This window comes from Pezoporus occidentalis, unplaced genomic scaffold (assembly GCF_034315485.1).
Source record: "Pezoporus occidentalis ecotype Australia unplaced genomic scaffold, CSIRO_AGI_Poc_V1 ctg11, whole genome shotgun sequence".
NCBI lineage: Eukaryota > Metazoa > Chordata > Aves > Psittaciformes > Psittacidae > Pezoporus > Pezoporus occidentalis.
In genome coordinates, this window is record NW_026912886.1 from 3929766 (window position 1) to 3943722 (window position 13957).

General features: G+C 38.6%; 1 protein-coding gene across 12 annotated transcripts in view; it reads right to left on the bottom strand.

Moving 5' to 3' along the window:
- TCF12 (transcription factor 12) overlaps positions 1–13957 on the bottom strand; it is a 169706-nt gene that overhangs the window by 15895 nt on the left and 139854 nt on the right. For 6 of the 12 annotated variants that reach the window (XM_062627551.1, XM_062627559.1, XM_062627578.1 and 3 more), the window contains 7 exons: positions 12998–13137; positions 12543–12687; positions 10883–10947; positions 6617–6695; positions 1928–2001; positions 935–1006; positions 5–211 (listed from right to left, as the gene is read on the bottom strand). In XM_062627551.1, the coding sequence (XP_062483535.1) occupies positions 5–211; positions 935–1006; positions 1928–2001; positions 6617–6695; positions 10883–10947; positions 12543–12687; positions 12998–13137 (782 nt within the window). The remainder of the gene's footprint in view (positions 1–4; positions 212–934; positions 1007–1927; positions 2002–6616; positions 6696–10882; positions 10948–12542; positions 12688–12997; positions 13138–13957) is intronic. The other 6 variants (XM_062627594.1, XM_062627586.1, XM_062627638.1 and 3 more) reach the window with 3 other exon arrangements.

Below are 13957 nucleotides of genomic sequence, written 5' to 3' on the forward strand. Positions count from 1 at the left end.
TTACCATTGACGCTTGTCTGTTGGTTGTCACAAGGCTAGATGCTCCATAGTTTGAGTTCAGGCTTCCAATTGGCCCATTGTGGGATGGTCCCAATAAACTGTGTATATCTCCATGGCCACCTGACAGGCTTGTTGAAGGCCCCACAGCATGATTTCGTAGTACATGGATGGCATCATCAAGTCTGTCCAAGCGATCCTCCATTCGAGACTGCTGTTAGAATTTAAGAGGGACAGGAGCAGCTATTACTGAATAAACCTGCATACTCATTATACCGCAGTAGTTTCTACCTCAGAGATATTAAAGACAGAAGATGAAATGCATATATCAAAGACTTTGAAAGCACCTACCAGCACTACAACAAACAGGAAAAAGAAAAGATATCTGGAGATTTTGCTCAAGATAGCATTCATTCCACAAATAGGTGGTAGCTTTTAAAGTGAATCTTATTACAAGGTTAATGTTACTCAGCTTCTATTACATGGCATGAACAAAGAAAAAAGGAAGTGCTACAAAATAAGCTAATAAAGGATGAGAAAGAATGATCATAAAATCAGCCTCACCGCGTTGGTAACAATAAAGAGAGGCAGTGGCTTTTTGAGAACCTGTATTACAAAAAACCTGGACAAAACTTTGAGCTATCATTTTCTAAAGTGGAGCTTTAAACACATCAGCTACTGCAGAAATAAAAGTGAATTCTGTATGTTACTGCAGAAGAGTCTGTCTTTAAATTACTTTCCTTTTTTTAAAAAAAAGGAGACCAAAAAACCCCAAAGCAAAACCAATTCTGACACTGCAGCTCTCCAGAAACTGAAATGGCAGGATGTTGGAGTCAGAAGATGGGTCATATGCTATGCTAATTTAAGTTTTTAATGGGGAATCTGAAGGAAGCATTAATTGAAACACAAAAAGGCACCATCTAAAGTGAAATAGTACCTCACAGACATCCTTTAAGAAGGACATTGCATCTTGCAAATGCTCGTGAAGTTGCTGTTCAACTCGATTTTTCTGGCAAAGTCAAGACAGAACAGGAAGCAAAGCACAGGTTAAGATTAATTCAAAAAAGAGGTGAGGAAACAGCTGATGTGCATGTCAGCAATAAATTGTTAGTGAAGTTAATGCAACAGAGATCTGATTATATTGAGATAAGAAAAGGCTAATATTTAACACTGCAGTTTTGTTAGGATTTTAAGATGTATGTAACAATTATACTTAATTGCAAAAATATTGAAGAAAATGGATTTGGCTTAAACTTGTTCTTGTTAGACAGAAAAACGAAATTTCACCTGTGGAAACTAGAAATATTAACACGTAATCAAAGCCTCCCCTCAAATTTTTCCCTTTTCCTTCCCGATCCTGTCTCAGGAATTTAAGAAAGAAGTCAGTAACTTAAATCCTCTGCTGCATCTTCAAAGGAAGAAAATTTACAATGCTGTAGATGATTTCCCAGGTCTTTTTCTGTAAAACGTTTCATTAATTAATAAATGAACACTCCCCAATAACAAATAACAATTATAAATACAATATATTAGTACTTTAATGACAAGCATAGTGAAGGCAAGCCCAAGAGGCTACCATTTCAGGGAGGGAGGGGAAGGACAAGTAAATGCAAAGGCATGAAGTCTTTATCTTTCCTCCAGACTGAACTTTAGATAAGAATTAGCTATGGATTTGTGAAAAGGTACCAGAATCTCATAACAGCGCTTTAGCACCAGCTGTCCTCAGCACAGAAGCCTGATGCCCAAGGAACAGATGGTGAAAGACACACCCTGCACGTCTTATATTGTTCAACTGAACAGGCCATTTGTTAGCAAAGAATTCATTTGTAATGCTATCCTACTGTTTCCTTTAATGATATGCAGGATTTATACAAAACCAAGCCTTCAGCTCTTAAGTAAAAAGTACGGTGTTGCTTTCAACAACTCTTACCAAGGAGTGTAGAGAGTTTTCATAGTTTGGAGATGAGGGGGCTTGTCCTCCACTCCTAGACCACTGACTGGCACCTGTCAAAATTGTCTAGGTTAACAGAGATTTATGCAGCAGAAGTGGGAAGCAGCGACGCGATATTTCTCAACTCAATCAAAACCAGCATTCTGCATAAAGGTAAGCTAACATATGGGTACACAAAGGAGGACAAATTCCTTCATTCTGCCTTGCAGAGGGATAATTTTTATATCCTGGCATCCGTAGGGTTAGGCACATTGTCGATGACAAAGCAGTGACATCTTCACAGTACTTAAACGATACAAAAGTGGACTAAACACACACACAGAGTACCTGAAATACCTGCCCTCTGCCAGTGTCACCATAAAAGGGTTGCTGAACTCCTTCTTCAGGTTATGTTCAGTATACGTAGGCATATCTTTAATAATGTTAAAATATACCACAAAAATATTTAAAGAAAGCAAATGGACACTGAACTAAGGATAACTGGAAAACCATTTTTATGACACCTCTTTACTAAATGAGAAAACTTAAAACTAGATCAAAAGGATTTATCATCTCATTCCACATGATACCATTTTACATTATAATGCATTTCTAGTTTAGAAGAGTAAAAATACACCCAAGTAATCCCCATTTGCGATTTCAGATATACTGCACATAAATTGGCAGTTAAAGAATATTGACTGTGCAACAAATCAATTACATCCATACTACCTATACACTGCAAATTCAAATCCATATCCATTCTCATCCGACATAAATATACCTAATTACCATGTAAAAATTAAAAATAATTTGATGTGAAATGCTAATAAAGAAGTACTTTTAAAACAAAGCCTGAAATAGTCAACATGTATTTTTCTCACCAACTAATAACGCATCTTTTTATGAAGATACTACACAAAATTCTGTGGCCATTAGAGACAGCTTCCTTTCAGCCATACAAATGTAATAATAAAGCAATTACATTAATAAATTATGGACGGACAATCCAAAGCAGCTCATTAAAGGAAGAGCCTGTGGGCTTGTTCTTTCAATAACAGCCAGAGCTGTACATCTGGAAAACTGGGAAAAGGTTTAATAACATTACAGTTCCTTTGTTCGGAGAGCTGCAAGTAGTTACCTCTTAAAGAAAGGGGTTTATATAACAAAAAGAGTACAGCTTGCATAGCTATTAAAATACCTAAATATTTCCTTTCTAATTAAAAAAAAATAAAACCATCTCCAGTTTCATAGCAGCCCAGAGCTGCCGTAACTGTGCTGGAATTCTCTTTTAAAATACAGCTACATCAGTGAGCAAGTTTATAATTACCAATTTTCACTTTCACACAACTACTCTGAGTCTGGATCTGTAGTCTCCCCCCAACATTACTGTCGTTCCTGAACTTTGGAATGACGCTTGGAGTCTCACTTATTTTTGCAAAGCATTAATGGAACAACTTTAGAATATTCTGGCTCACTGTAAGGTCCAAATTTTTTCTGGTCAAAACTCCATTTTTAGAGACAAACCCATTTAGTGAGTGCTCACTACTAACAGTGAGTGTGCTGCTTCCTACAGTAAAGCATCAGCTGGCAAACAGAAAGGCAACCAGTTAAGAAAAGAAAGCAAAGGCTCAATGCCTGTTCACCTTGTCTCATGAGTTTGTTGGGGGGCTTTTTTAATGGGAAAAGGTTATTATTTCCTTAGTGTAAGCCCAGAACAAAACTCTTGAGTGGGACTTCTCACAAAGGAAGAAAAAAAAATAAAAGGGGGGGGAGGGAATACTAAACTCCTGTCAAATGAACCACCCAACTGCAACCTGCAGTTTTTAATCACACCTCTAGTAATGCTGGTGCTCTTTCTGCACAGTGGCATACTCTGTCTCCATGTCTGCACAGGTTGCCAGATGGCACTGATTTCCTGCCTTCCTCATTCCACTCCCCCTCCTAGAAGTTTGTGCATGAAATCCACCAATTATATTAGAAAGCATCCTGGCACCACAAGCCCTGCAATTAACAACTGCAGCTTTTAGTGCAGCACCAACATAGCAGCATGAAAATACAAATAAGCCAGGCAAGTGTTAGGATTTACAGGGGTCATCGATAGTAATCACTCCAGTATTGTTCTTCTACTACCAACACTAATCCTCTGGCTCTCCTTTCAAACACACACTCGGCATCAGAGTCCACAGAGGGCTGGTTTTGTACCCTCAGAACCAACTGAAGCCTTCTGAATACTTATGATCCTGGGAGGAGGATTCTTAAAATACCAAGGCTCCCACCATTCAGATCCGCACATAAACTTCACATACGTATACACAATCATTGAAACTATGCAAGAAGCTAAGGTCTGGGCATGTTTATGTAAAATTAGAAATTAAATGGGGGCAGGGAAGATGAGATATGCTATTGTCTCACAGTACTTGGGGGTTTTCATCATGTTGTTCTCAAAGCTTTTACTTAAATTAATTAAAAAATGTCATTACCCTTATTCAGTAATGTAACAGCCAAATGGTCAAATATGAGTTTATCTACATGTGTCATGAAGCTATCATCTCTCAATGCTTTAAATGGCAGAGTACTCCTACTGTAATTTACAATTAAAGGATATGCAAGTTATGACTCACTCAAACCTATAATAAGAAGAAAGCTAGATAAACAAAGAGCTAACTGCAAAAAAGAGGAAAATCACAATGAAGGCTAAAATGCTGCAAAGCATATTATTTTAGTGTACATAAAACATTTGTGTTATCTGCAATAACTTTTTGGGTCAGGACAGAAAATGGCTACCAGGAGTATCAACAGCCATAAATGTAGTAGTAATTACTTTACATTGTGCTTCACTGTGTTCTCAGTGACTCATCTGGGAATAAAGATAAAAGTCCAGATTCATAAATGAAGGTAATTAACTACTGCAGCAATTTACCAAAGGCTTGATAAATTCTGTATCACTGAAATTAAAGGGGGTGGGAGGGTATAATCGTAAAGCAGATGCTAAGTTTGTGTCTAAGAAGGATTTCAGAATTATTTGCTTACTCTACTACTGTCTTAGCCATCAGAATCCAGGATAATGAACACAAATTAAAATGCAAATTTTGGAGAGTTTTACATCTGATACAGGTTCCAACAGACAAAGGCATCAATGGCAAAGGGAAGCTTCACATTTCAGGGACCTCAAATTTGTATTCTAAACCCAGGAATTAGCTGGCGCTTTCACACTTACAAAATCAGGTGTAGTACCTGCTCAGGGAACTACAGTTGGGATCTTTAAAATTTTAAATACTTTGAAATGTCAGAACTTCTTTCTTCCAGCCACAAAATATTTTCAGTGTTTGTTTTGATGTTAAAAAGAAATCAGTAACAATTTTCTGGTCTGATCTACCTTTTCAGTACAAGGATACACAAAACGTCTTTTGTCAACTGCAATCAATGAATCAAAAAGCCCATTAATCCCATCCTCACTCAATTCAACACAGATTTTTCAGTTACAGAAATGCTCAAAGCAGCTGCTCAGGTATACCATGTCGGATATTCAGTAATCCATTAAGACCACAGAAAACCAGAGCAGTGTCCATTAAACATAAGTCAAGTATGAATGATGCAAGTTTTCCGAGTGACACTGCATGTAGTCTGTATATTCACTTACATATGTCCATTTTACGTGCCATAACTTTAACGAATTATTGCTCTAGGTTACAGAGGTGTCCAGCCAGGCTCATTCTGTGCACCTTTCACTGCAAGTTAGTTTTGGGTTTTTTTAATCAAAAAATCTAAACACTATTGCAAGAAGTGACCAATGGCCTCGAGCCTGCAGGGATACATTAAACAACAGAGAAAGGGAAAACAGACTGCTGTATAAACGTTAAATAATTTAACTAATCGCACTACAGGAAAGAACAGGGTTAAAGTTACATCATCTTGCTTGTAATTCTAGTTCTTTGTTAAACAACAAATTTAACTCAATGGCGCTTTCACAGCCCTCTCTATATGGAGAACAGCTGTTCAACTTTTACTAGACAGCTGAGGCCACAGTGTCTGTGAAAGCTGCACTACCCACTAATAGCTGTAGGCAGCTGCCCACAGTTCATCTCCACACTGGAATGCTCCTTCCCACATTCACACTACAAACACACAAAGCACAGGTGACAGAGGTGGCTGCAATATAGAGCATTTATTTTGAAAAATGCCAGAAATTCTTCTCCCATAGAATGAAAGCATTCATGAGAGATAGGAATGAAAAGCTATCCTGTGTAAAAACTGGATACTCTCACAGCTACTATATTTTCATTAGAGGGAACACACATCTGCTGTGTTTGTCACTGAAAGCTGCCACAGAATTTTAGCATATAGCTTAAAAAAAAAAACAACAAAACCAACCAAATCACTCTTAATTCTCTCCAATGGTACAGATCTGTACAGACATCTTTATAGCTGTGGTTGTATATGGTCATTCAGTGTTGTCAAAGATTATTTTAAGAAGCTAATTTTAAAAGCCTGTCACCAGGATTTAAGTGAATGCTCGTAACAAACCAGCTAAGAATCTGGATTTCTAAATCTGGATTTAGTACAACGGAAATATAAACAAAATGCAGAAGTAATTTTGCAAGGAATCTAACTGCTGATTTCACTGGGATTCAAAACAGGAGGCTTTCAAAACAAGAAATGAGTTACTGACAAATGGCTAGTCTCTACCTGTAAGAGGCGATGGTGATCCAACTGGTGTTGACGGATTCGATGGGAAACTACTGCTGGTATGATCAGGAGAATAAATCTAACAACAGACAAAAGGGATTGTGTATCAATACATGCCATAATATTCAGTAAAGAAAATAGCTATTAGGATTCCTTTTCATGCTTTTAATTGTCATTCATGATGCTAGATTGATAAAAACCCCAATTTCATCCTTCAATCACAGCTCTGCTTTATCACACTCAAGCCTCTAAAAATGTCCAGAGAACTTTCATTTTCAAGCAGCTGTCAAAATAAGCACAGCCTGTATTTGATAGCAACACGAGTGTAACTGATCTTCCTTCTACTTCAACAGCAGCAGAAATTACAGCCTTGTTGTCACTGAAGGAGAACAATATACATAAGAGTTAACAGCACAAAGATAATTATAACAAACAAAACTTCAGGAAAATGTGAAGAAATAATGACTTCCCAAATTTTAAAGAGAGAAAAGATTTTAGCAGTCAACACATTATCTTCTAGAAATTAAACCTTCACAAGAGAAAATACCAAGAAAACGTTCAGCCCTAGTTACGTACCTACCAAATGAGAACCATCTGAAATTTTGTTGCTCTTCCTATTGTATTGCAGCGCATACAATTTTTCCCTCTTATTTCTGTATCAGCTGCTCCCTTGAGATACCAAACCTCAACTTGCAACAATCCATTCCTTGCTATTAATGTAATTAAAAAGCCTTAATAAAAACAGAAGACATAATGCTTAAAGCTTTAATTAAAACTTAGAATTCTAAGATTCTTGGAAAATTCATTTTGTGAAGGCAACTGAATCAGTTTAGGGGCTGACTATGGACTTCAGAACGTATTTTTATAGGTCACCAGTTCGAACCTGTTTTGCTTGAGCAGGATTTGTTAGTCATCAGATGGCAGTTACAAAAAGTCTTCACTGGCAGTGTGGTTGGTGTCTCTTCTCACAGACAATATGACATTTCAGCATTTAGCTGACAATAAACTGGGACTCGGTTAAGTTGCATATTGTATTTTTTGAACTGACAAAACCAGGACCTGATAGACCACATGCTCCTTCTTGGTTTATCACACTTTCCCGTTAGAAAACACCATCAGTTCCCTATTGGAAATACCTTCTCCTTTTCCTACATGCTAGAAAGAAAGTATATTTAAAAGAACAAGCCACCTCAGACCACTGTAGGAAATTCATGCATTGCGTATGAGTGTAAAAATATATCTTGGGTATCAGTATGGGAACTGTAGAGTTCCAGGCAGGTAAGATACAGAAAATTAAAATTATATCAGAACAAAGGCCATGAAGTTTCCTTTGAGACTGGCTGGTTTCCACTGCTCTACCTGCTGATTTTGTTTTGCTGTTTTTGTATGAGGGAAAACCTCCATTATACCAAAGCCACAACTAAGACACGAGGTCAGAATTCATTCTGCATTCAGTCCCTGGCCGCTGTGCTGTTAAATGACCAATGATGAACAACCCTGACACCTTCTGCCAGGCTTAAACGGTAACATGACTCATTTTACTGCAACAAATGAGACTCCTCCTCCTATCAGTCATGGTCCATTCCAATCAGCGGGATGCCAATATGCCAGGGTCTAATGAAAAGGCTCTTAGACAAAAGCTGCACAATTGAGAGCCTGCAGAGCCAAACCTCGGAGCTGTTAGTCCAATTTTTTAAACACTACAGTGTACATTTCAGTTAGGCTTTGTTATGCTAATGTTATTGAGTCTAAAGCAACAAAGAAACTTAATTCATGAATTACTTTTAGAAGTCAACTTCCCCACATTTTCTTTTCTTTTGTGAGGGACCAGTGGCTATTTAACTACTGAGACCGTACAAAGGCCTTTACCCTAGTTCTGAGGTAGGAATCAAAATGTAAGTTATCACAAAGAGGTCTGATATAATCAACAAAGTTAAACAGTCCTCCTGTTTGATCTCCTCTAAATTAAAGACCAAGTGTTTTGATTTGGCATTAGGCAATGAAATAAACCAGATGTTTCTCCTGCCATATAACCCTCCATGGGCACAATCTTAAAGGGTTATTGTTTGGCAAATGTTCAGGGAAACACATCAGAAATGGCACGAATACCCAGATTTTCTTTTCTTTCTATCTATACTAGTTCATTATCCAAACTAATGCGTAATCCACAGGGCTTTGGGAACTTTGTGTAAATACTTTCATGTACAATTCTCTTTCTTGCCTACCCTGAGATTAAGACCACAATTATCCAGGCTTAAACCTAAAATAAAAGAACCTTTGCAAATGTATTATCTGGCCTTACATGTTTAATCACATACTATTCTGTATGGTCTTTAATACCTAAACTGAAGAACAAATGTCGTATCCTCTGATGTTTCGCACATGAAAGGCCTATTGTGAGATGTACATCAACAGAATTTTAGAACTAAAAATTCCTCTCAACAGTTGCAGCGGTAGCAGTTAAAACCCCACCAGAAAGGCATGTACTGTCGTCTGGGGGGAGGCAAAAATAAACACTGAAAAGACAATCACAGTATTTAAATGAAACTTTGATCAAACAGAAAAGAATATTCTTGTTTTACTGGCTATCAAAATTCATCAGTGCCAGCTTCACCTGCAGCAGAGAGCACCTCCCTGCTCTCCACAGCCGAGTGGTGCTCCTCGCCGAACAAGCGCAAAGAAGTGTGCTGGGTGCGCGTGTGTTGTGGGGTGCGGGGGAAGCAGATGGATGAGGCGAGGGATTTGAAGTGTGCAGACTATGGCATGCAGTGATAGAGCAGATGGAATGCATCACCATCAGCTATGACAGAAATGATTTATGGAATGACCTGGCTGCTCCTGCCAAGCAACAACACGGGATGACAGAAACAAGTTTCTATGACAACCAGAGCCCACCCACCAGTTAGATTAAACATTTCTGCCCTGACTTCCACTCGCAATATATTTAGAGTTTTTCCTCCCAACATCAGCCTGGCTTTCTCGGCTAGTGACTTGGGAAAAAATACCTGCAAGGATGAGAAAATAACTTATAAAAGAAGAGCAGTGGAAAATGTCAAAGTCCCACAGCTCTAACGGGCCAGCGTGTCAGACTTGCAGCAGAAATGTTGGTCAGGCTGCAGAACAGCAGAGCAGACATCCCAATACATCTGCAGAGTAAGGAACAGCCTGAAGTATGTAAGCATTGCTATTTCTAGGAGTCAAAATGATCCCAGTTCCTTTCTGACAGGTCTCAAACAGACAAAAAAAAAGAGTGTTAACTGCCCTCTGGACTCGTGAATTGTTATCTGCTTGCTGAATCCCCAAAAGCAACTGGGACAACGTTTTTCTCCCCAAAGCCAGTAGGTCAGAGTTCTTCTACCCAATTTGGACATTACAGACATTATCAGATCTGGTAATCTTTTAGCATATGACCCTCTGAGGGATGCAGGGGAAACAGGATCTGCACGAATATGCACATCTGCATTCACTGGTATGAGGTAACAGATGCAGAATCCAACCCAGGAATGGTGGTTTGGGGCTGCAAAGTAGTCATTTCTATCTCTTAAATCAGACCTAGTCACCCTATTCGCTATGTAGCAGAAATACAAAGTGGTCCCCCAGCAGCACTCCTAACTGAAATTGCTGCTATACTGAATCAACTACCACTTCATAAAACGTACATCTGATTGTATTAATGCAAAAATAACTGCTATATGGGTGCACACACAGAGCTTATGGTAGACTGAAGGTACCTGCAATATTTTACATTATCTACATTATTCTAGCAAGAGTTAAGAGTTTAAACTTTATGCATATATAGCATTTTAAAAGCTGCTCCATAAATCATAGCTATACAACACAGCATTCAAACCCACTCAGTTTAATAAGGCCACTGAGAAAACATTTTTAACCTTGAGGCAGGATCTGCTCTAAGAGTAATGTTAAAAATATTTGACTTGAGCTCAACACTACAGGGAAGAAAAAAAAACAACCAAGCAATCAACCCCCCAGCTCATCCGGATTGTCTTTTCCTTTGTCTGAACAACTTTCTGAACTCTGTCTGCCCCAAAGTTTTTGATCCCTAAAAAGACAGAATGAGTCTTCTACAAATAAAAGCATTTTCCACTTGTTTTTTTATACATTTATCTAGTATACGACATTGCATCACAGTTTATTATTCTAACTTCATACATGAAACTCCTGATTTGGTATGATAAAAGGAATGAAATAGTGAATGCAATGATCAAAATGTGATTTTCAGATCTGAATATTCGAACTGCTACTTACAGATGCCAATGCCTTCCCGAGGGCATCACCTGTCTGTGAGCTTCCAGCACCATTTCCTCTGTTTCCTGTAACATGGAAAGCAAACCCAACACTTACGTTTAAAGCTGAAATTGTATTTATTATTTTATTCATCATGTACAGTTAAGCAACCACTTCTGAAATGGATATTCTGAGGAAGTCACTGTCAACAGAATCAGCTCGCATTATACTTAAAAATTTAATTAAAACAATTAAATTGAGATGATGTCCTCTTTCAAGTCACACACGGTATCACTGCGATAACTTCAGGACCAGCAAGGGAAAGCAGTTAGAAAACAGACTGAAATTATTTTCTAGGACTGCAGGCTAATTTTAATGAAATATAAGAAAATCACAATCAGAAAATTGTATCATTGCAGCTGATTTCTAAACTGTTATCACTGAAGTGCTGCACGTTTCATTAGTTCTTAAAGCCAAATTCACTGAATAGTTCCCTGTGTGTCTCCCTGCTCCCCCTGCTCTAATTCCCTGTGTTGTACTCTCATCTTTATTTTAGAAAATCCCTGAAAAGCTCTTATCCACCAAGCTTTCTGTCACCCCTGCTCTCAGTTGCATGTCAGCAGCTTTGCATGCCCTTTTGCTCCACACACCATTAAGCCGAGAGGCAGTTTGAAGCCCTGCCAATTGCAAACACAGAAAGGACCTGAATCCCGCAAAATATCTGCTTTACTGTAGGAGACAGACCCTTTTTCAAAGTGAATCTCCTTTCTCCAGTTATCAACTTCTAATGGAAAAAAAGAAGTATTTAATGTAAATGTAAGCCATTCACACCAGAAACCCACGTGACACTTGCTGCTTCAAGTTTGTGGCAAACTTGGATTTTCTAGCCTGAATTTCCCATGCAGATTCATTAACTGGGTTCTGTTTAAAAGACACAAGTGTAAAACTTCCCATATCAAAGCCAATATAGTCACTCTAACTAAACTCTGCTTACTTAAAATGAAACTTAAGTGCAAATCATATCAAACTGACAAGGGGCATGTACAAGCACTTCATTTCTACGTCTGTATCTTAAGATGTGTAAATATGTGCAAGGAATGGATGATCGTCCTGTATTTTGTGCTAAGTAAGCACAGAAGAGACTAAACCAAGCCACCATCCTGGCTACTCAGTAATGTCTGAATCAGTTAAGAGAGGAATTTACAATGCAGTTTATCAAGCTCCCCGAAGAAACAGCCTTCCTGCCTTTCTCCAGCACAGTACTTTGGTGATGCAGCAGCTCTGAAAACTGCAACACCAGAACTACCTACATGAACGGTACATATAGCAAACTATGGAAGGATAACTGCTGTAAAGTCAGATAGATACGATCTCCTGGGAAGAGACTTGGCTGTGAAAGCAAACAAGCTAGTAAGTCTTAAGCTAACTGCACAACAATTTGCCCTATCTCAGCCATACTGAGGACAGAAACATCAGAGCGGTGCAGTATCCCTGATTTACACGCATCCTATAAATTAAAGCCTACAAATTTTGCATGTCATGCAGCCCCAAACTGCATTTTCTCATAAAATTTAAACAAACAGAAAACAAACAGAAACCAAACCAAACAAACAAAAAAAACCCAAACCCACCAAATCCAAAAACTTAAACAAAAAAAAAAAAGGCAGGAAGAACTTTTTACCCAGAATAGCATCTGATCCATTGACAGGTGGAGTGTGTGAGGCAGCTACATAAGGTGAACTGCTGGTACTGCCACGATGGAAGCTAGACATTGGAGGAAGACTGGCATTTATATCTGTAGGTGAGACTGAATGTGGGGGATAGCTCTAGAGAGAAGAGAAACAGACATATGACATTAAGTTTGTCTTTAAATAAACATTGATACTTTAAGATACCAAATACACAACACCTAGCTCCTTACTAAAGAAAGGGTCTCCTCCATCCTCTGAACACACCACTATATAGCCACAGATATTTATTTATACAACAGACAAGTAAAAGGACATAAATCTAATATAGGAAGTCTGTGATTTCTGACAACTGGGTTTTTAACTGACACACAAAAGCAGCAAGAAATTAATTCCTGCAGGTCATCTCTCTGTATACAAATACATGAATCTGTGCTACGTGTCTTACCAAACGGTCGTGTGTGTGCAGACTGCCGTAACTGCCGGACTGGGACATGTGGGAAGAGGAGCCTCCCAGCATCCCACCGTAGCCGGGCTGGCTCATGCCATTGGATGAACTCCAGAGGTCAGAAGAATTGTGGGTCCCATCTTTTTTTTTGATAAAAAAGAAAATAAAACCCCCATGTTGAATGAAGAAGTGAACCAAGCGCTACTTCTCTTTTACACCATTAGCTTATGAGCATACAGAATTCAGCTACTCAGACAAACAGCAGCCGGGAAATGGTGACCAGTTCATCCGGTGGTTCCTATTTTCATGCCACCACACTGTTGCTGAATTTATAAAAAAAAAGAACCAAACCCAACAGAGGCTTTTATAGCTGAAACACAATCCAAGCACAGCTGAGAAAATAGCAAGTACTTGTGCTAATTACACAGACCTTCAGTAAGGCCAGATTTATATCTAGAGGCTTGATAAAAATTCCGGTCTGAAAGAAATAATAAAAAAGGGGGTGGAGGGGAGAGACGTTTGGCTGAGCAGAGCTCATCATGAACATACAGTGCAAAACAGCGATTAACCTAAAATAAGCAATTTATAGTCTAAAATACCTCCATACCATAAAAATATAAAACCATTTCATAATAGCAGATTGAAGTCACGGAAATTGCTGCATTACATAAGCCTTAAACCCGTGTGTCGATGCAGTTTTCCTTCTGCAGCACAAACTGAAGTGCTCTGTAAATACCCGTATTGACAGACTATGCTTTCAATATGCTCCAAAACCTCATCAGACTCCAGCACGAGCTAACTGCATGACGTGAGGCCAAGGAAATGAATTCTGCTCTCGCTTTGTTCAATGCAAACCCCTTTTTTTGGCATGCTGGATATACAAACATTTGAGAACTTAAGACTGTTAGTTGATATTGTACAGTCAAATTCCAAAGCGGCCAAAAAGCCCCCACCTCATTT